This window comes from Doryrhamphus excisus, chromosome 16, assembly GCF_030265055.1.
Source record: "Doryrhamphus excisus isolate RoL2022-K1 chromosome 16, RoL_Dexc_1.0, whole genome shotgun sequence".
Lineage (NCBI taxonomy): Eukaryota > Metazoa > Chordata > Actinopteri > Syngnathiformes > Syngnathidae > Doryrhamphus > Doryrhamphus excisus.
The window spans coordinates 14,576,133-14,599,590 of NC_080481.1; the positions used below are offsets into that span (position 1 = coordinate 14,576,133).

At 39.5% G+C, this 23,458-nt stretch overlaps 1 protein-coding gene across 3 annotated transcripts; it reads left to right on the forward strand.

Annotated features, from left to right (window-relative positions):
• The first annotated feature begins 703 nt into the window (after window positions 1–703).
• LOC131104214 (chemokine-like protein TAFA-4) lies at window positions 704–23,090 on the forward strand. 3 transcript variants are annotated; one of them, XM_058051168.1, is made up of 5 exons: window positions 704–1,028; window positions 1,518–1,640; window positions 2,366–2,521; window positions 4,154–4,278; window positions 21,340–23,090. In XM_058051168.1, exons 2-5 carry the CDS (start codon window positions 1,523–1,525, stop codon window positions 21,505–21,507), a joined length of 567 nt encoding a protein of 188 aa, XP_057907151.1. In that variant the 5' UTR covers window positions 704–1,028; window positions 1,518–1,522; the 3' UTR covers window positions 21,508–23,090. The 3 variants fall into 3 exon arrangements, with proteins under 3 accessions (XP_057907151.1, XP_057907152.1, XP_057907153.1); XM_058051169.1 differs by lacking the exon at window positions 21,340–23,090 and adding an exon at window positions 5,967–6,173; XM_058051170.1 differs by lacking the exon at window positions 21,340–23,090 and adding an exon at window positions 7,169–9,677 and having other exon boundaries at window positions 766–1,028.
• The last annotated feature ends 368 nt before the right edge of the window (window positions 23,091–23,458 follow it).

Genomic DNA, 23,458 nt, shown 5'->3' on the forward strand with positions numbered 1-23,458 from the left:
TATATCAGCAAGTTTAAGTATTTGTGATTTTAGAAATAAGGAGTTAGTATGTTCTCTGTAGGCGGCATTATGAATTATCCTTACTGGCCTTTTTTGCAGTACATTTAGCGAGTGAAGATTGCTTTTATAGTATAGGAGTTGTTCAGGGCTCACTTCCAAATACACAAACCTCATTATCTGAAACTTTGGCATAGTTAAACACTGGAATACAACATTTTAAAAACATTTATCAATTAGAAAAGTGGAAAAAAATCGATCCACTTTAAATGTATTTAATTCTAAGGCATCTTTGAGTAAATCTTGAGTATCTCAATTTGCGGTGTCTTGGTTTTTAGTCATCAAAATATGGTCACCCTGTTGATAACCTAGAAGTTCACTAATACTTTCACACGTTTTCCATTTGGTAGATTAATGTAAATAAACTTAACCACACCATAATAAGTCAAATCCAAATACACGTAAGTAAAAAGCATCCATTAATTTAGAAAAACCCAAACAACAATATTGGTGTTCCAGCCAAAGTTTTATTGTGGTTAATGGAACTGGACAATATTTGCATGTCTATTAAGGATTTGGTCCTGTTCCAGTATTTCAGACCTCCTCACCCTTCTCCCATGCTCGGCGACCACACTGTTGACACCATGTCAACACTATGATGCACTTTAAGCTTCTTAGGCGCTAATGAAAGTGGGCGCACATTGTGTAGGAGACAGATGGCCCCTGTCTTGATTAAGTTCTCATTCTCCCGCCTGGGGGAAGCTGGCAGGCTTTGTTGGGCCGGCGTCATCCCAGAGGAGAGGAGCTCATGTGTGAAAGTGCAGCACACGCTTTGCCGTCTTTCTTCTTCTTTGCCTTTTTTTTTTAATTTTTTTTTTTTAGGACTTTTTTCTCTTTTTTTCTTTGTGAAAGTGGAGCAACATCTGCTACAAAGCTTTGCTGAAACAAAGTTTTCCATGATGTTAATTCTGAAGGACACAAATGGAAGCTTGAAAAGTCATTTGTGTTGTCACTAAAGAGCAGTGGCAGAAGTAAGTATAGATTTATTCTAATGGTAATAATGGTAATAATTTGGCTGTTATCATTCCAGTGACTTGTTTATTTCTGACTACTATTACATATAAGATAGTTTTGTTGTAATTTGGATTGCATATACTACATTTAATTCATGATTTATAACTGATAATGACATGATAATAACTTAAGGAAGTGTTTATGCTTTTTATGCTGTAATGTGGCATTTTGGCATTCCTGTTCACGCATGATTCGTGGATTCGGACTTGTTTACAGAGTCGATCCTGTAGAGCACACACTTGCTTCCAGCCTGAAGCGGTATTGTGACTCAGAAACGAGAGCAAGGAGTCTCTTCCGTCAGGCTTTCGTTGGCATTTTCGTGATTTGGCCTTGATGGGACACTCATCCATGAGCACATTGGGAGACATGCAGGAGCACCAGTGATTACATTATTTAATATGGTTAAAATGTACTCTTTTTGTGTGTGTATGTGTGTGTGTGTGCAGGTAAGATGACCCTGGCTATTGTTTTGATGAGAGCGCTCCACTGGGGTCTCCTTCTTCTATGCTTTGTGAGCTTGTGCAGCCAGCAAGAGTCCACTGGCAACCAAAGCTCCAAGGAACTGACAGGTATGAGTCCCTGTCTCCAACCAGACCAATGAACAACCCGGGGGGACTCATTAAGGTAGCTGGTCACCTGCTTAAGTTCCTGATTCAGTTTGAGAGTCCAATTCCCTTTGCATAACCACCACTTGTCAAAATGCACGATGCTTCAGCAAACTCCGTGACATCCTCCCAGAGCACAAAAGTACCACATATTTTTCCTCTATCGTTGCTATCGTTTATTTTTTTCAATGCAATTAGAATTTAATCTCGGGTCCCTGTGAGTGTTGCCAGCCGTGCAGGCACCAGCCAGACTCCAACGGTTTCTCTCTCTTTATCTCTCTGCTTGGCTGAACCCCAATTTAAAGTCAATTCAGCGTGCATCCATATGAATCATATGCGGAGTCATAATCAACAACAACATCCAGTTGATGCACTTGAAATGCATGTACTCACTTGTGGGTTGTGGGTATGCTTGAGCCTACTTTATCCCAGCTGGACTGAATGCACCACCATGAATATGCACATTGTAGTTGTCTCCGGTCAATGAGTGCTGATGGTTTTCATCCACTTGATGGTGCTGTAGCTTTGACAAAAAAAAATCTGGCACCATTTTTTTATTTTTTTAATCATTTGGACCATAAATAACCACATTTTTCTAGATAAGACACACATCTTTTTCTAGTTCCAAACCATAATGCTTAAACTGTATGACTAATGACCTCCTTTTTTTCCACATTCTCCTCTTAAAGGGTCATCGAGGGAGAGGACGGGGACTTGTGAAGTGGTTGCGGCTCATCGATGCTGCAACAAGAACAAGATTGAAGAGCGCTCTCAGACAGTCAAGTGTTCTTGTTTCCCAGGACATGTAGCCGGGACAACAAGGGCACTGCCCTCTTGTGTTGAAGGTTATTTTATCTTCTAAATGGTCTTTAAAGCAAAACACGCACAGTTTAAGTCGCTGCCTTAAACATGGGGCTACTGTTTCCGTGTGGACTGTGGCACACGAACCAACAAAAAAAATACAGTAGTGTTATTTGCTAGTTTTATTCAGTGGAACCTCAGTTAGTGTACGTCCCAGTTAGTGTGTTTTGTGTGTTGAAAAGTTACGGCAAAACTTAGTCTCGGTTGGCGTCCATTGTATAGCCAGCAAAATAATTAATTAATTGATTCATATTTTACCGCTAATCCTCACAAGGGTGGCGGGCCTGCTGGAGCCTACCCCAGCTGTCTTCAGGCAAGAGGCCGGGTGAATCCTGGACTGGTCGCCAGCCAATCACAGGGCACATTCATCGTTCATTTTCTACCGCTTTTCCTCACGAGGGTCGCGGGGGTGCTGGAGCCTATCCCAGCTGTCTTCAGGCGAGAGGCGGGGTACACCCTGGACTGGTGGCCAGCCAATCACAGGGCACATATAGACAAACAACCATTCACACTCACATTCATACCTATGGACAATTTGGAGTTGCTAATTAACCTAGCATGTTTTTGGAATGTGGGAGGAAACCGGAGTACCCGCATGCACGGGGAGAACATGCAAATTCCACACAGAGATGCCCGAGGGTGGAATCGAACCATGGTCTCCTAGCTGTGTGGCCTGTGCGCTAACCACTCGTCCAACGTCAGCAAACTCTTGTTGTGTTATTCATACACTCCATTGAGTCCAACTGTGTTCTTAATGTAATGTTGCGTAATATCGTTGCCAAAGACACAATGTGACAGCGAGATAAACATGGATCTCGTCTCATTAACCTAAAATGTAGCCAAATAAAGCTACGAGTGCCAGCATTGATCCATTCATTCATTCACTTATATGCATTTACAGTTATTTTATACAGGTAAAACTATTATTGCAACACCGCTTTGACATCATCGACAGGCAAAGGACCTGATTTTCAGTTCCTGTTTCTGTGTGTTAGCAAGCTAATAATCGGCTACAAGTATGGTTGGTGATAAAAATAAATTTGCAGTCACGCCGTGTATTAATAACACAACAAAATATGTGCCATAATGTACGCTACTTGGAAAATGTATGCAAGCTTAGGCAAAAGTTTGTATTTTTCCAATATTGATTAAAAAAGTGCGCAGGCAGACCTCACAGCTAGGAGGACCAGGGTTCGATTCCACCCTCGGCCATCTCTGTGTGGAGTTTGCATGTTCTCCCTGTGCATGCGTGGGTTTTCTCCGGGTACTCCGGTTTCCTCCCACATTCCAAAAACATGCTAGGTTAATTGACGACTCCAAATTGTCCATAGGTATGAATGTGAGTGTGAATGGTTGTTTGTCTATATGTGCCCTGTGATTGGCTGGCGACCAGTCCAGGGTGTACCCCGCCTCTCGCCCAAAAGACAGCTGGGATAGGCTCCAGCACCGCGACCCTTGTGAGGAAAAAATGAATGAATGATTAAAAAACATGCTAACTGGGACGTATTGTATTTTTACAGCAGCATTATCAGTTTACCCATAATGCAAATTTAACATCAAATTGAATTACTTCAATTTCAACAGTGTTAATATATTATTATCACATCTTCCTGCAGCTTCAATCGTGCATCAGAAGTGGTGGTGTAAAATGAAGCCATGCGTGGAAGGGGAGGAGTGCCGAGTTCTTCCCGATCTGACTGGCTGGTCGTGCATCTCTGGGAACAAAGTCAAGACCACCAAGGTGAGGGGAAAGTTGTTGTTCTCCATGTCAAACAACACCAAATCTATTTGTTTTCGACATGCTTGAGCACAGTGGATTGGAAAAATCCCCCACACCTTTTTGCATTACTTCAATGCAAAAATAAATAAATAAATAAATAAAAAATCATCCGCAGTGCTTATTACACCATAAGCTCTCCATTTGAAAGCGAAGACGAATCACAGTGATCACTGCTCCCAGCGGCCGTCTCTGCTCTCCAGCAGACACAGTGGGCTCACAAAACCTAATTCTATAATCTGCTGAATGATGGGGCCAAGAGGACAAACACGAGAAAAAGCTGTAAACTAATACTGCGCACTAAAACCCGTGTAATTAAATCTGACGGCCAATGGAAAGCGGCACCACATTTAGAAACATGCTTTCTCAAAAATGACCCCTTTGTTGGCTTGTTATGGATCCTTTGTGACGCAGTGGCAGGCAAGCACATGCGGCGTGAACATCTTGATCGAAAGAAACCCACTCGTCTTGCCAAGTTCCACTATATACCATCCAACCACAGAATGAAAAAAGGCAAATGTAATTTATGCTAACCACTGGCTAAATCCGCCCCTCGCTCTTTTTCCTGCTTGATTTCCTCTTTTGCTAACTGATTGCACAGCAGGTTTGCTACAAAAAATGTTGAAAGGACCTATTATGCAAATGTTCCAACCTTTTGTATTGAGCCGAGGACTACTATAAAGCAGCTACACACAATAACCCACACAGAAAACGTTATAGATCTTCCAGAATCTGCACCTATTCCAGACTGTGTTTCCTTCGATTTGTGCTTCCTGCTAAAACGGTCAGTTTTAATTGAATCCCCCCACCGCCTGTCTCCAAATATGCGCACTTGGTCACACTCCCAAGTACTTCCTGACTACTGCAAACTACAGTTTCTAATTTTGTTGGTATATGAGTTGATACTAAATGAATAAAGTCTTTGGGGAGCTAATTTTTCCGAGCTACTGGCAGCTCATGAGCAACTGGTTGGAGACCCGAAGTGGTAACGTAGACACCGTTGGTGCAGTGGAGCTCAAGAGAAGCCAGATAATCTGGGCGCTGCCTGCAACCTCACCTGCCTGAAGGAGGAGCACTCATTGTCGGACACACTTTGTCAGAGGCATCGGTGGGGCCGTGGAGCTCAGAAGCTAAGCGTTTAGTAACTGCAGACAATCATCGATAGTGGAAATGTGGTCATTACACATTTTTTTTTTTTGCGAGACAGTGGGAAACACAACATTCGAAGTACATTTATAGGTCAGAAAAGTGGAAAAAGCATAAGAAAGCATCCCTTTAAGTGAATGCACATAACACAATAAATTATCTTTAAGTGCAAAGTGTTATGAGCAGTTTGCCATTTTGGGATAACAGCAGGGGATCACAGATTTTGCTTTCAGAATTACCCGCCAGTTGTGAAGTGTAGTCATTTCTAGTCATTTGTAAGCCTGTGAATATTCTCATTCATCCAGGTCAGGGGTCCCCCAAATTTTTTTTTAACTTTTCCTTTCTCTGAAACATTTATTGTTTTCAAGAAAGCCACATATCACAAATGTTAATAACCCCTCCCGGGATCTTCACAGGAAAAAAAAAGATACTGCAGATAGGATGGAATAGAATGTCACGTTCTATGCGAGTATTAAGGCTGTATTAAGCCTCTTTCATCCGTGCAGAAAGTATCAGAGCCTGGCGGACCATGCGGCGAGTATAAAGGGATACTCGGGGATACTTGTCCAACAGAGCTGCGTGGAATGTGCGGCAAGTATAAATGGCCTTCATATACGCGGAACTCACGAATATGGCAAGCATTAAACAGGCTTTGAAAAAAAAAAAAAAACAGCGTCTCTGGTATTGTTCAGGGGGGTCGGACATAATGTTGCATGCGGGCTGCAGTTTAGTGACCACTGATCTGGGTCATTGTATGGAATCAATCGCAACTGTGATGTTCAGGTTGTATAGGAAGATGTTTTGACCCTCATCTGAACAGGCTTTGTTGGTTTATGGTAATGGTAATGGTTTTCATTTGAACATCAGATTGCAATTGAATGCATCACGTAATCAGTTCACAGTTCCACATGTCCAAAAGGAGTAGGAAGAAAGAAATCTTATTAAATCCTACCCCTCCATCTGGTACTTTTACAATCAGTAACTGTTACATTTGTTCACTTCCTGCTTTCCATAATACAGTTTAAGGTTTTTTTTTTTTTTTTTTAATTTTTATGCTCACCAGTCGAGTCTAAGAACTTGGTGCAAGATCCAATCTACCTGTATTTATCCTCTAAAGGAGGTGAGATGTTCAGAGAGGAATGGTTTGGCTCTTAGGTGGTTTCAAATGATGATCATTGTCAGACTATAGCTGGGGATGTCATACAATTTCATGTAAAAAAAAAAAAAAAATGGAAATATCCCTTAAGTCAGGGGTCCCCAAACTTTTTCCAGTGAGGGCCACATGACTTTTCCCTCCTCTGAAGGGGGACCAGGTTCAGGGTCAGGGTCATTTGTTTGTTTATGTTCTATGACTGGGGCAAAGTGTGTTTGTAGTAACGTTGCTCACAATAAGTTACCATTTCCAGTTCTATGACAGAAAAATTACCATGCTTTATTGTTCAGGGGGCCGGGTCAAATGTGGAAGCGGGCCGTGTCTGGCCCCCGGGCCTTAGTTTGGGGACCACTGCCTTAAGTCCACAAAAATGGTAGAAAAGTTGCAGAAAAAAATAACATATAAAAAGCACTTTTATATCTCATATCAAAATTCCAGCTGACGTATGAGCAAGAGTTGCGGTACATCCTGGATTGCACCATTCAATCACAGGGCACGCATATGTTCATTATAAAACTAATTATAGCTCTTTTGTTTTTTTTGTTTTTTTTTTAGGTGTCACGGTAAGAATGCATCATCTCGGTCCAACCAATCAGAGCACCGCCCCTTGCTTGGAGCAGTCATCTAAAGTAACTCTGGACCCCCGAGGACTGTTAGAGCTTAAAATAATATATATTTAATTAGATATTTCCTGCTTCACATTAAACCGCAGGAACTCATTATTTAAATATCCTTTGTCTTGAACACAAATTTGGTCTGGGTTAATCCCACGGAGTGAACAATTTATTAGCAAAGATAAAATGAAGCGGCGCCTTGTTCCAATCCAAACAGTCAGTTCCTGTGAGAGTTTATTTGACAAAGTGGATGAACTGAGAACATTATTGAGATATTCGCTAGGTTCGGAGTCACATGCTAGAAAGCAGAATTTGTCGATTTTGTCAAGCATAAATACCGGAAAATGTATTATTGTGTAGAACAACATACTTATAATACTTAAGACTCACTTTAATTTCTATAAAGAGGTCAGTTCCCTTTGGACTAGTACTCAAACACACACACACACTTTTCAACTCCATGGATTGGACAGGCCACCAGACAAGCATGCAGACAATCCTGCACCCCCATGCAAAACAAGCACTGTTTGAAATGCTAATCACAAAGAGAAAAGAGAAGAGGAGCATCTTCACTGTTGAGAGTATTTACATCACGCATTTGTTTATCTCTTCAAACTCAGTGCTCCTGTAGAGTGGAGGCAGCTTATTGTAATAGTGGAGAACATTGGAGATTTTTCTGCCACTGAGCAGAAGTGTAGCCACTAACAGAATGCTTGCTGGTATTATCACTTCATCTTCTTTATGAATAATATTCCTCCTGGACCCACTCTCATTGCCTGTGTGTTTTATCTCCGGTGTTCAGCCACTGTGCTTGCATTTCAATTTTTCAACGAGATAAGGCTATATTAACAAGAATACATTTCATACCTTTCAATCTGACACATTAGATGATAATGAATGTCACATATTTGGGGCTGGATTTTCATGGCGAAAGGGTGGTGGAGCGTGGCGCACCCCGTACTTTTAATGGTACTTTTATCCAGTGCACCACAGTGCGCAGTCAATTTGGTAATCTGGTAGACTGGGGCTGCACCGAGATGGGCGTGGTGCCCATATTTTTCAGCTTGGTGCGCCGAAGGTGCGCTGAAAGCTTGCCAGCTCCGACCTGGTCTATTCTCTCTGTATTCGTACCCGGCGCAATGGCTGACAGGCATGCAGTGCACACATGTTACCAAAACCTCAGGTTTTTGAGAGTGTCAGGCACATTTCAATGCAATAAACAATCACAGCAACCACTATTTAATGTAACCATAATATGAACCAGCATGTACATTTTTGTATTAAAAGGGAACTGCACTTTTTTGGAATTTTGCCCATCTGTCACAATTGTTATGTGAAACATTAACACATATTTCCCAAGTTCAATTCCAGCCTCAGCCATCTCTATGTTTACTTTGCATGTACTCCGGTTTCCTCCCACATTCCAAAAACATGCTAGGTTAATTGGCGACTCCAAATCATCCATAGGTATGAATATGAGTATGAATGGTTGTTTGTCTATATGTGCACTGTGATTGGCTGGCGACCAGTCCAGGGTGTACCCCGCCTCTCGCCTGAAGACAGCTGGGATAGGCTCCAGCACCCCCCGTGACCCTCGTGAGGAAAAGCGGTAAAAAATGAATGCATGAATATAAGTTTTGTATTTGAAGTTTTCCTGCTAAGAACACAAGCAGCAGGTCTGACAGGGTTCATCTTTCTGCTAATTAAGCCGTGTGACAATCAGGTGTACCTGTACCTCGGCATTTCCCCCCTGAAGTAGCTGCCTGTAACCCCTGCAGCGCCTGTTGTATATGCACGCATTTAAAATAGAAACTACTTCATGAATTCAAAGAGAGAACAGTCTAATCGCAGTAATTAAAATTTGGAGTCTTTTAGGAGCCTCTTTGTTGAGCCGTTCTATCGCTCAGCGAGAAAGGAGTGAATTAGATGCAGACAAAACCACCATAATTAAGTCTCCTCAGTGGCGGGTTGTGCATTTGCCACGTAAACCTTAATCTACATTGGATTTAATCTACTTAATACACCTCTATCTTAATCCACAATCAAACCATCAATAAAATAAAAAACATAGTATAACAACAATGATAAAGAGAGATGCATTTTGGCATTGGGGATGAATACCATCATTAATAAAGTAAGTCAGAGATTGGCACCATGTTATTTTGGATCAGCTGCTGCAAATCAATTCAGAAAATCTGAAGTTTAAAGGGACAGGAATGTTACTGTTACTGTTACTGTTACTGAGCACTATAAGAGCACTTGTCTTCTTATTAGCAATTTCAAGGCAAGGCAAGTTTGTTAATAGAGCACCATTCATACGCAAAGCAATTCATTGTGCTTTACAGAAAAGAAGGGTAAAAATCACGTCTATAAAAACATAGAATCATTCTAAAAATCACAAAATTCCACAAACCAGTCCATAAAAACTAAAAACATATATTAAATAAAAATAAAAATAAAAATAAAAATAAAAATAAAAATAAAAATAAAAATAAAAATAAAAATAAAAATAAAAATAAAAATAAAAATAAAAATTAAATTAAATTAAATTAAATTAAATTAAATTAAATTAAATTAAATTAAATTAAATTAAATTAAATTAAATTAAAAATTAAAATTAAAATTAAAATTAAAATTAAAATTAAAATTAAAATTAAAATTAAAATTAAAATTAAAATTAAAATTAAAATTAAAATTAAAATTAAAATTAAATAATGGTAATGGTTTTATTTCATTTGAACATGCATCACATTACAATTGAGTGATCACATAATCAATTCACAGACAGTTCCACATGTCCAAAAGGAGTAGGAAGAATATATATATATATATATATATATATATATATATATATATATATATATATATATATATATATATATATATATATATATATATATATATATATATATATACACATAATGTTGCATGCGGGCTGCAGTTTAGTGACCGCTGATCTGGGTCATTGTATGGAATCAATCGCAACTGGACTGTTCAGGTTGTATAAGGAAGACGTTTCGACCCTCATCTGAACAGGCTTCATTGGTTTATGGTAATGGTAATGGTAATGGTAATAGTAATGGTAATGGTTTTATTTCATTTGAACATGCATCAGATTACAATTGAATGCATCACATAATCAGTTCACAGTTCCACATGTCCAAAAGGAGTAGGAAGAAGCAAAGCTTATTAAATCCTACCCCTCCATCTGGTACTTTTACAATCAGTAACTGTTACATTTGTTCACTTCCTGCTTTCCATAATACAGTGTAAGGTTTTTTTTTTTTTTTTTTTTTTAATAATGCTCCATTATTAAATAATAATGAAATGATCCAGTCTGGAGATGTTAACTAGATGACTGAGTTGTGGTCGCAAACTGGCCAGCACAGACTTTAGAAATCTAGTAGGCAGCACAATAATGGACTCAGACTGCAGATGATGGTTTTCGACTGTTTGTCAATGACAAATATTAATATATTATGAATGCTCCGCGACCCTAGCGAGGATACACATGTGTATTTATTGAATATTTTGTATATAGTCACAATTCTGAAGTTTGTTGATACAAGTTTTGTCTTGGTAGCTAATAGAAGCAAAGTGTCTCGGGGCTCATGAAGAACATAATGGAACCACGGTTCTCTCTCCTCTCAATGACTTTTCCCCATCTGTACTTCTAATAAAAAGTGTCAACAGAAGTCACACAGTCTATCTCAGTGTGCATGTACTTAAGAGTTTGTGTGAAGTAAATTAGGGGTCTTTTACTGCAGGCAAGTCCGGTAGCAATATAAGCCAGTCAGAGCAATAAAGAGAATGTAGTTTGGTCATGGCTCAGAGGCTTCTTCTATTGGCTTTGTCATTATGCACACAAGCTGAGATTGGCTTCCCTGCTTAATTAAAAGTGAGCCCAACTGTTAGACTTTAAGAATAAACGTTAATTGAACAATATTGATGCTTTTATCCTGGTGTGATGTGTTCACATGCATTAGTTCTTCATGGCACCATCTTTCTAAAACAGAAACCTAACTTCAACAAACGGGAGAGTATCATTATCAGTGTGAATAAATATAAATACATACAGAACACGCTTAACATTTTTATTATTTTCATATTTTATGATATATAATGGGCGGTACGGCAGTCAAGTGGTTCGCTAGGAGACCAGCGTTCAATTCCACCCTCGGCCATCTCTGTGTGGAGTTTGCATGTTCTACCCGTGCATGTGTGGGTTTTCTCCGGGTACTCCAGTTTCCTCCCACATTCCAAAAACATGCTAGGTTAATTGGCTACTCCAAATTGTCCATAGGTATGAATGTGAGTGTGAATGGTTATTTGTCTATATGTGCCCTGTGATTGGCTGGCAACCAAGTCCAGGGTGTACCCGAAGACAGCTGGGATAGGCTCCAGCACCCCCGCGACCCTCGTGAGGATAAGCGGTAGAAAATGAATGAATGAATTAATATTTTCTATAAAATAAAATAAAATAAAATAAAATAAAATAAAATAAAATAAAATAAAATAAAATAAAATAAAATAAAATAAAATAAAATATTTTTTTCCACAAAGTGAAAATCAAAACCAAATATGGTAGTAGTTTTATAAAAAACATAAATACTTAACATGACGATAAAGCTTTATGCAATATTCACATTTTTAAAAATCCTAAATTATTAATTATCTTGAATGGTTGTTGTGCCCTGTGATTGGCTGGCGACCAGTCCAGGGTGTACCCCGCCTCTCGCCCGAAGACAGCTGGGATAGGCTCCAGCACCCCCGCGACCCTCGTGAGGAAAAAGCGGTAGAAAATGAATGAATGAATGAATGATATATAATATAAGATATTTACTTCTGCAAATACAAAAAATAGGTGTGAAGATTGTTGTTCAGTACCGTATTTTCACCCATATCGGGCACCCATTACGGATACAGATAATTGAGATGGGTAAACAGATAAAGATACAGTAATATACTGTATATAAATACTCCTTGAGTGTTGAAATTTCTGACTTTAATTTAAAGAGAATATGAATAATGATAACAAATAATTTTGGGTCACCGAAGAAACAAGACAAAACCATTTTACCACAGGCAATGGTTTCATGCATCCACCAAATTAGGGTATCCAAATTTCATAAACTATATTTAATTGTCCTGTGTGTGTATTTGTGTGTATATTAATTTACTGTCAGTCTCATTTAGACTCAAACATGATGCTGCGGAGAGAATAGTGAGAGAAGAAAACATCCTACAGCAAGACTCTCCAGCCGAGGCGAGCGATTGTACGAAGTTGGTTGCTGCTCATTTCATGTCAGATGACAGATGACGGCTGCATTATGTCACAGCATGCCACAAAACAAACCTCGCTTAGCTCAGCCAACTGTGTCTCAAAAGGATGGAGGAGATACTGCAAAAACTGTGTTCACTGGAGCTCAATGACGAGCCGCCATTGACCTGTGGCTTTTAGAAGGCATATCAACCTGTTGCACCTATAGTTTCCTTTGGGTGCTCTGAATTATAAATATAAAACACATTTACATTTAATGGGTTGTTATCTTGTACGTTGTATAATCATTCCACATTGGAAAATCGTCACATAGCACGGTGTTATTATTATGTTTTGGGTCAAATGTTAAGAAAGTGTGACAAGTTATTGTTGGACTTGGATGGAAAAGTACGCCTACTCAGATAAGTGAAAGGTTAAAGGTCAACATGTCAATAACAACAATAAATGGAGGCTATGGCTGGGTGATATATCAATATTTTAGCAGCTATTTTTTAAGATAATTAATAATTTAGGATTTTAAAAATGTGAATAGTACATAAAGCTTTATCCTCATGTTAAGTATTTATTTGTTTTATAAAACTACTTGACAAAAACATATTTGGTTTTGATTTTAACTTTGTGGAATATTTAATTTAATTTAATTTAATTTAATTTAATTTAATTTAATTTAATTTAATTTAATTTAATTTAATTTAATTTAATTTAATTTAATTTAATTTAATTTAATTTAATTTAATTTAAAATATTAATTAATTCATTCATTTTCTACCGCTTATCCCAGCTGTCTTTGGGTACACCCTGGACTGGTCGCCAGCCAATCACAGGGCACATATAGACAAACAACCATTCACACTCACATTCATACCTATGGACAATTTGGAGTCACCAATTAACCTAGCATGTTTTTTGAATGTGGGAGGAAACCGGAATACCCGGAGAAAACCCACACATGCACGGGGAGAACATGCAAACTCCACACAGAGATGGCCGAGGGTGGGATTTGACGTTTTCTGTACTGTGCGTCCATTTTAGTCTAAAACATGAAGCAAACTTGTACTTTCAAAGCACTTAGGGTTATAGAATCTTTATCACCTCTTGCCCAAAGACAGCTGGGATAGGCTCCAGCACCCCCACGACCCTCGTGAGGAAAAGCGGTAGAAAATGAATGAATGAATGAACATGAACACATATTTCTTCACCTTTGCTGTGCATTCTAGCACAAGAAAACAAGTTAATATGAGCTAGCTAACAACAGACATCATGGGAAATACCTAGAAATACGAAAGCCTTCACACACACACACAAAAACTTAATAAATGGCAATAGATTTGAATTTCGCTATAAATACTCAAGGTGCTCGTAACCATAACCTGAGGACCACCTGTACTTACATACAATTTTTTGAACTGATTATCTGAATCCTGGATGAATTTCCATTGAAAATGAAAAAAAAGGGTTATTGTTTTTGATATAGGACAATAACCTCTGAGAGTTTGAATGAAAATGACTTTGTACAACCAGATGACGGACGGGGGAACAAATCCTCCATGTGCTTCCACGGCTTTCTACAACAAAGTACAGCTTTGCTTTCCAACTTGCTTTTGCAGTAAAAGCCAGGAGGCACCTCCGTACGGTTCAGTTCCTGCTATTCTTGCCAAAGCTATTTTCATGCCCGTGCCAAACATTATGTAATTTTCTGTAGTGTGTTGTTCACAATAAGTTGACAAAAGACAGGGAACTCTCATCTTTTATTCAAGGTAGACTTGTTACGCTAAGACGCACCTTCCGCTCAAACTGAACTGTATGTTCGAAAGTCTATTCAGCAGTCGTTCGGCCTTATTTGTATTTTGCCCAGCTGAAAAGAATATTGAATGGCGCAGATTCCAGCATTGTTCATTTTCAAAACACTCACGTGCGGCTCGCAGCGGGTCACACCTTGTTCAATAGCTCACATGTGGAAACAGAGCATTTCTGTTTTCATTATATGCCTTGTGATTTTATTATATTTCTATTTTTAGCCCCCCTTATTCCATTTACGCCCGCACATTTCCCAGCAACGACTCAAAAAGTACGAGCAGAGTGCCTCCGCATCGGTGTGACGTGACTTGATGCAAAGGCAGTGCAGCAGCCACCGCGCCGGTGTCATTGTAAATCTGTCTACGCTTGCTTTGTGCACATCTAGTTGTTACTCCTTTGTGAGGACCTAACTGCATGAAAGGCCCCGGTGTTCTCTGCATGAATCATTTAGATGAAAGCTTGTGGAGGAGAAAGGAAGGAGCGCAAGTCACCTGATGTCAACTTTAATTACAATCCATTTTGGACCCCGTGTTGCCTTGACTTTGAAATCCTACACTCCTGCGGTGGCGTTGCAGATGGAAAAAAAACGACTGAATATTATTTTGTTTATTTGTTATGAGGGGAAGGTAAACTTTTAATTGGGCGTCTGCTTTCTCCGTGTTGTTTGTTTTTTTTTTTCCTCCAATAGTATCTATCTGTGGGCGGCACGGCGGACTCGTGGTTAGCGCGCAGACCTCACAGCTAGGAGACCAGGGTTCAATTTCCCACCCTCGGCCATCTCTGTGTGGAGTTTGCATGTTCTCCCCGTGCATGCGTGGGTTTTCTCCGGGTACTCCGGTTTCCTCCCACAGTCCAGGGTGTACCCCGCCTTACGCCCGAAGACAGCTGGGATAGGCTCCAGCACCCCCCGCGACCCTTGTGAGGAAAAGCGGTAGAAAATGAATGAATGAATGAATGAGTATCTATCTGTGGGCGGCACTGCGGACTCGTGATTAGCGCGCAGACCTCACAGCTAGGAGACCAGGGTTCAATTCCCACCCTCGGCCATCTCTGTGTGGAGTTTGCATGTTCTCCCCGTGCATGCGTGGGTTTTCTCCGGGTACTCCGGTTTCCTCCCACATTCCAAAAACATGCTAGGTTAATTGGCCACTCCAAATTGTCCATAGGTATGAATGTGAGTGTGAATGGTTGTTTGTCTATATGTGCCCTGTGATTGGCTGGCGACCAGTCCAGGGTGTACCCCGCCTCTCGCCCGAAGACAGCTGGGATAGGCTCCAGCATCCCCCGCGACCCTAGTGAGGAAAAAGCGGTAGAAAATGAATGAATGAATGAGTATCTAGCTGTTGCACTCGTGTAGTTTATTCTAAAACAGTACAAATAAAAATGCATCTCAGACATTGATCTTCACTCAAGCAGATAATTACCGGCTTGTGGGGAGTTTGCATTGAGCTATTTCACACTCGGCGCACCTTTTCATCTTAACATCATATCCTGTTGATTTAAGCTGCGGTTTGATATTCATAGAAAAACGAGCAGCGAGCAAAGCATGACTTGACTGTTTAATCATTTTCAATGAGATCCATCTTCACAAGGAACCCGTAGGGACCCCTGCACTCCCAGGACGTCCCCGGTGTGTCATACTAAGAAGTCAGGGCGCATCAACATCACTTGTGTCTCAATTCTCAACCGTTCGGCAGCTTGAAGGTGAGACATCAGAGCCTTTCAGCTGCAGCCATGTTCAAGACTGAAATTGGGGACACTGCCTATTGACATATTGCACACATTAGGCCCATTTAGCCGACGTCTCAAATCGTGAGAGCCTGGAGCCAACAAAATAAAGATCTAAACAGCATTTCAGTTCCTTGGGAAAAACATGTAAGCAGTAGTAATTCTTAGAAATCAGACAAAAATGTTGTCTTTCATTGCAGTACATGATGAAACACGTCGTAATTCCGGAGTTTTGCCTCGATGTAGACAAATTAAAGACGGATTCAGATGATAAATGGAACATCACTCGGGTGTGTGTGGTTGGTTTGGGTCACGGACACGCTCTCGTTAAAAGTGGGATTATTCCCGTTACGGCATCGAGTCTGGAAAAGGGACTAACATTCAGATTCTTCCAGGATATTTTTCTTTTGATTCCGAGAGTCGATGCCCACTTTGCTGACCAAGGAATAGAAATAACAGAGTGCCTCGGCTTTGATGCGCTACGTCGGACTTCCTCAAAGGGATCAGGATAAGGAACGTCTGTCTTATGCCGACATAACCAAGAGTTTCAGTATCTTCGCTGATGTAAAAGTTCAGTGCAAAGAGACAGAAGCTAGGCTAGTTTTTTTAGTCCAAGTTTAATAACAGTTTCTTTAGCATGCAGCTGAATATCTTGGATAAACTATTCCACGGACATCACTACGGAATTCACTACACGTTGGCCTACGCCTTTAAATCAAATATTTCAACTATTGACAAAGTTTGCTGAAGATAATTCTGACTCTAAATATTCATATAAACATATCAACATCAGTAGATTTACTTGTGTCCAAAACACTTTGACGTCATGAAAAATCGTGTTGTTCTACAGACTCCAATATGAACTATCATGATTATTGAGGATGAGTGGTTAGCATGCAGGCCTCACAGCTAGGAGACCCGAGTTCAATTCCACTCTCGGCCATCTCTAAGTGGAGTTTGCATGTTCTCCCCGTGCATTCCCACATTCCAAAAACATGCTAGGTTAATTGGCGACTCCAAAATTGTCCATAGGTATGAATGTGAGTGTGAATGGTTGTTTGTCTATATGTGCCCTGTGATTGGCTGGTGACCAGTCCAGGGTGTACCCAAAGACAGCTGGGATAAGCAGTAGAAAATGAATATAAATAAAAATAAAATAAAATAAAATAAAATAAAATAAAATAAAATAAAATAAAATAAAACAAAATAAAATAAAATAAAATAAAATAAAATAAAATAAAATAAAATAAAATAAAATAAAATAAAATAAAATAAAATAAAATAAAATAAAATAAAATAAAATAAAATAAAATAAAATAAAATAAAATAAAATACAGCTGGGATAGGCTCCAGCACCCCCACAACCCTCATGAGGATAAGCGGTAGAAAATGAAAGAATATATAGGTGTTCACATCTTGGGCTGCATGGTGGTCTAGTAGTTAGCACGTAGGCCTCACAGCGAGGAGACCCGAGTTCAATTCCAGCCTCGGCCATCTCTATGTTTACTTTGCATGTACTCCGGTTTCCTCCCACATTCCAAAAACATGCTAGGTTAATTAGCGACTCCAAATTGTCCATAGGTATGAATGTGAGTGTGAATGGTTGTTTGTCTATATGTGCCCTGTGATTAGCTGGCGACCAGTCCAGGGTGTACCCCGTCTGTCGCATGAAGACAGCTGGGATAGGCTCCAGCACCCCCACAACCCTTGTTGTAGGATAAGCGTCACAAAATGAATGAATAAATGGAGAATTTCCAAAAGAAGACTAGGTTCGGCTATGGAGGGTGATAATGAACAACACAATAATTTAAGTCTGAACGTGAATTATATTATATTATAACATAAAATGTACAACAGAACATACATACATATATACAACACTGTACTTTTTTTATATACGCTGGTACCAAATGATTTTTTTAATAATGTCCACAGTTCAGCCAACAATATTGTGGACATTTTTAATCCGCAACATCCTGCAGTCCAGTTCTCCGGTTCCCGATGGATGCACAAATCAAATGAGTGGGGCCACACAGTGGCGTGTGGGATTTATGGAGTGAGGAGGTAACATCCAAATGTGCAAATTGTCCAGAATGTGCGAAGAGAGATGTTGGAACAGGCTGCTGAACCTCCTACCAGACCACAGATACAGGAAGTTGACCCAAAAGCGGGGAATGTCCAGGATCCTGTTCTTGCTTCCTTAGCTCGCCATCAGTGGATTCGATCCCACAGGCAAGGCAACTGGCTAATCCACTTTGTATCATTCAGATCACCAGATTAACCAAGCTAATGCTAATTTAACTTTAGCAAAGCAATTGATTCCAATACAATATGCTCACACACACAAAACCTCTTAGTGACATTATGGCAATTAGACTACTATTTAACTCACCTGGCTTCTCTTCCCACGCAAAAGAGCCAAGAACTCCGACTTAACCACATTGATTGTTTGTTCCAAAGACAAAATGTCCCTGCAGCAAAAATGTGCAAAAGCAGCTACTTCCTGCCAAGAGAGGCGTCGTGACAATCTGGCAAATTGTGTAAGCAAAGTACGAAAAGTCGACCGGCAATGGGATTGTTGGGTGAGCGATCACAAACGTCGGCATCGATTGGTTTAGTCTGTGACAAGCTGTCATCAATTGACTCCACATTTTACAGACTAAGTTCTGATTGTCATGGTAACAAGGGGAAAAAACTTGTTGGATCAGTGCAAGGCAAGGCCGTATACCATTCATACACGAGGTATTTCAAAGTGAAATCATTCCATAAAAACATAAAATAATTCTAAAATCATGACATATTCAATTGAATCTACACAGAGATTGAAAAGCGACTGAAATGAATATGGTTGCTATATTAAGGCTTATTATTGAGCTATGTGTGTACTGTGTCTGATCTGTCAGACGTTACTTTTTAGTATCAACTCTTCACTTTTTTCTTACTTTTTCTACAATGTATTGTTCAGAGGACCATAACAAATGGCGACACAAATGAGCGTGTCCATGCTGTGTTCCATCTACAAGCAAAGGCAGGCTTCCACCGTGTTGAGGTGCGCTTCCAAGGCAAACATCTTATGAGGATTACACAGTTTAAATGACGAAAGAAACGATTAATCTTTTAATGCGCACAGCACAGGATTTCGGAGCATTTTTAGCCAATCAGTGGGACAACACTTACATCACAGAGTCTTTCCTGCACCGATCCACTACACTGTGTCCGTTGCTGGAGCCTGCATGTAGCCAAAGTTCCTCCTTCACTAAATGTGCTACATCGTGTCTGCGTGCACCCAAATCCGTACTGATTCTGTACTCGCCAAGTACGGCTCCTCAAATTTTGTCCGCCTTTTTGCAAGTCGACAGCACGCAGTATCATGGCTTGGAACCACCGTGTACACAAACACCGTACAAACTTAGTGGCTGCAGGGGCGGTCGCTCTGTTAGACCGACCAATCACAAAGGTAATGAGGTTTGTTGTTTAAAATAAACTTTATTCGTCATAACTACAGAACAGTATTCAAATACAATGAGGATTTCCCTTACGGATGAGGATGATGGATGGATGGATGGATGGATGGATGGATGGATGGATCGATAGATAGATAGATAGATAGATAGATAGATAGATAGATAGATAGATAGATACGTAGATAGATAGATAGATAGATAGATAGATAGATAGATAGATAGATAGATAGATAGATAGATAGATAGATAGATAGATAGATAGATAGATAGATAGATAGATAGATAGATAGATAGATAGATAGATAGATAGATAGATAGATAGATAGATAGATAGATAGATAGATAGATAGATAGACTTTCTTTATTGTCACTGCACAATATCACAGCAGTGAAATTGTCAAGTGTCGTTGCCTGGCTCCCGCATAATAAATAATAATAATAATAATAATAATAATAATAATAATAATAATAATAATAATAATAATAATAATAATAATAATAATAATAATAATAATAATGTGGAGAATAAATAATAATAATAATAAATAAATAAATAAAAATAAATAATAATGAATAGCTGTACTACTGTAATTGGTAGTAAAATGTATTATCTGTAACGTTTATAACTCTATTTCTTAACTTTCAATACTCTTTTATCAATTCTTGTAATTACCACTATAGACAATAAAGACTGGTAGGAGGTCACTGATAACATTTATAAGTAGCCCATTTACTGAAATGATATTTATGTCATTAGTGAATATGTTGTCAATAAGAGGTTCCATTTCATTTTATGAACATTTTGCAGTTGGTTGTCCAAGAGTGTTCAATTTTGTTTTGTTTCTTGAGGTGATGTGCTTTTCTGGTAATATTTTTGCATCATGCTTTCTGAGGTACTCATTTATGTTTAAGTAGTGTGCGTTTTTGTACTTTCTTTCGACAAACCTAATGACGACGGCCGGGAAGTGGATGACAGCTACCTGTTGCTCTGTGGAGCTAACATCCAGCTCATCCATCACAACTTTGGTTTCCGCGGTCACTGTTGGAGCGTATGACCAAGGTTTTATCTGGAGAACAATGACAATCACATCTTTCATTCTGGTGTACTGTTCCAACTCCGGCAGTCTGTACTCCAGGTATGCGAGCCGTTGCACCGCACCTCCTCTATCAATTCTATGATGTTTTTCTGACAGTTTGCCTTTCGGTCTTGGTCAGCAAAATCTTAACATTTTAGGGGGTCTCCAACCAGTAGCTTGTGAGCTACCAGTAGCTCATAACCACTTTTCAAGTAGCTCTCCAACAGGTTTATTCATTTATTATCAACTCCTATACTGACACAATTAGAATGTGGGGTTCAGCAGCTGCTACAGAAGTCCTTGGGAGTGTTTGGCTGTGGGACCAATCACAGCGGAGGAGGCGGTCCGGATGCAGGCCATTGGGGGAATAAATTACACCAAACTGTTTGGGTGGGAAGCAGCAAATCCAAAGAAACACAGTTTCCACAGAATAGGTGCAGATTCTGGAAGATCTAGAAAGCTTTCTGTGCAAGTTCCTGTGTGTAGCTGTTTTATAGGAGTCTATAACTCAACACCAAGGGCCGTAAATTGTTTCGGTGGGAAGCAGCAAATCCAAAGAAACACAGTTTTCGACAGAATAGGTGCAGATTCTGAAAGATCTAGAAAGCTTTCTGTGCAAGTTAATGTGTGTAGCTGTTTTATAGGAGTCCACAACTCAATACGAGGGGCTGAAAATTAACAGGTCCCATTTAACTTGATTGAGTTATTCAGAGGTGCCAGATGTATCAAAAAATGTTACATGTATGCTCATTTTGTCCACCTTAAGATGTATCGATGTGGAGATCAGACAGAAGGTGGCAAGATTTTCCCCCAGAAAGAACATGTAGAGTTGGTGCAGGATGAGAGAGCAGAACAGTTTCTTCTGAGGGCAGAGCAAGGACCCGAGACACACGAGTTCCAAGAAAAAAGTAAGAACTGCCTGCAACTGTACTAAAACCAGTGGGAAAAAAAGATCTTGCATGGCTCAATCCTGTTTTCAAGAAACACAAAATAAAACTTTATTTATACTTTATTCCGTGTTCCGCAAGCCAAACTCTCACTTCCAACAGAAGACGGCCAAGGCAGCCAAGATTAAAGGTCAAAGCAGTACATATTTCTTTTTCACCTTTTTTTTTTGACTCTATTCCATGATTTTCAACTGCTCTTCTTTAAATTCCTCAGAGAAATTTGTTGCATCAATATCTCAGAGAAAGAAACGCAGGGGTCAAATTAGTACGAAAAAATCTGCCCACATAAAAAAAAACATGAACATTGCATCAGAAGCCTGAAAAAGCCACCCCAGCTGACTTGTATGCTCATTATAACCCTCCTGTTAACCGACACAGTGATATATTAAATGTTCAATGCCGTGTAAATGATCTTAAAAATCAGCCCAAACTTACACCGCGCCCATGAAACAGCTTGTATGTTTTGTTTTTAAATCACCAGTGTGTTTTATAGCTTGCACAGGCTTGTTTACAACTGCACGGAATGAAATTAGTCCCACTAAATCAATAACCATATCAATTAATTGTGTTCTGTTAAAAAAAATAAGGGCACACTCACACTTGAGAATTTGGCCCACGGCCCATTTTCATCATTTGTCACTTTTATTCGGCTGTATTACCGCAATTTCTCCAACTTTGTGGAATATTTACATTTATTTGGAGTTGTTCAGATTATTTATGTGCAAGTTTTTCGCTGTCATTAATTACTTGCTAGAAGAGCGATTGCATTAATTAAATGACTTTTTAAAATATATGCGCACAGTTGTAGTCATGATTGAGTGAGCGTAATATCGGTTTAAATCTGATCTATTATGCTTTTTCCACTTTTCTGACCTATAAATGTAGTTAGAATTTGTATTCTTGTGTTAAACGATGCCAGTAATGCAGTTTACGCATTTGGAAGTGAGCCCTGAAAAAAGTTTTGGATGGCTCAAAACGCTCAGTTTGAAAAGGCGGGGTTAAACTGCCCCCTTTGTGACATCACAGAGGGGCAGACTTCCTTATATATAAACTCTCTGCCCTCCCCTATGCTCTTATACTCCGTTTACAAAATAAACTCAGGTAGAAGTTATTATATTTGGTCATTCCCAGCTAAAGAAAAATATTTTCATCTGTCAACAGCATTTCACATGAGACTGTTTTTGCAAAAATATCTGTCAAACTGTTGCTGGAGCTAGCGTGCTCTCGCTGGGAAACGTGCATTAATGTCGGACACGCTGTGCGTATACATAAATATAATATTACTCAGTCAGTCAGTATTTATTAGTAAGTATTTGTATCCACTTCAGGGGACATTTATTTTGTTTTGTCAGATAAATTAGCCGCCTCATATCAAATGTCTGCCATATCAAAATGGCTCTCAAAAGGGCATAAAAAAAAAATTGATATTTTGCATGTTAACATATCAGTCACATCAGATACAATCATATAGTTGCTAACTGAGGTGCCAGTGTTCCTGCTTGATAAATAGTTAACCCATATGTCATGGTCAGTGATTCAATAAGGGCAATAAAGTTAGCATACTAACTAATAAGGGCAATAAAGTTAGCATACTTATCCTAAAATAAGGAATGGTGAGTTCATTCAGTCATTCATTCATTTTCTACCGCTTTTCCTCACGAGGGTCGCGGGGGGTGCTGGAGCCTGGACTGGTCGCCAGCCAATCACAGGGCACATATAGACAAACAACCATTCACACTCACATTCATACCTATGGACAATTTGGAGTCGCCAATTAACCTAGCATGTTTTTGTAGAAAACCCACTCATGCACGGGCAGAACATGCAAACTCCACACAGAGATGGCCGAGGGTGGAATTGAACCCTGGTCTCCTAGCTGCGAGGTCTGCACGCTAACCACTCGACCCCCGTGCCGCCCGACTGGCGAGTTATATTTCA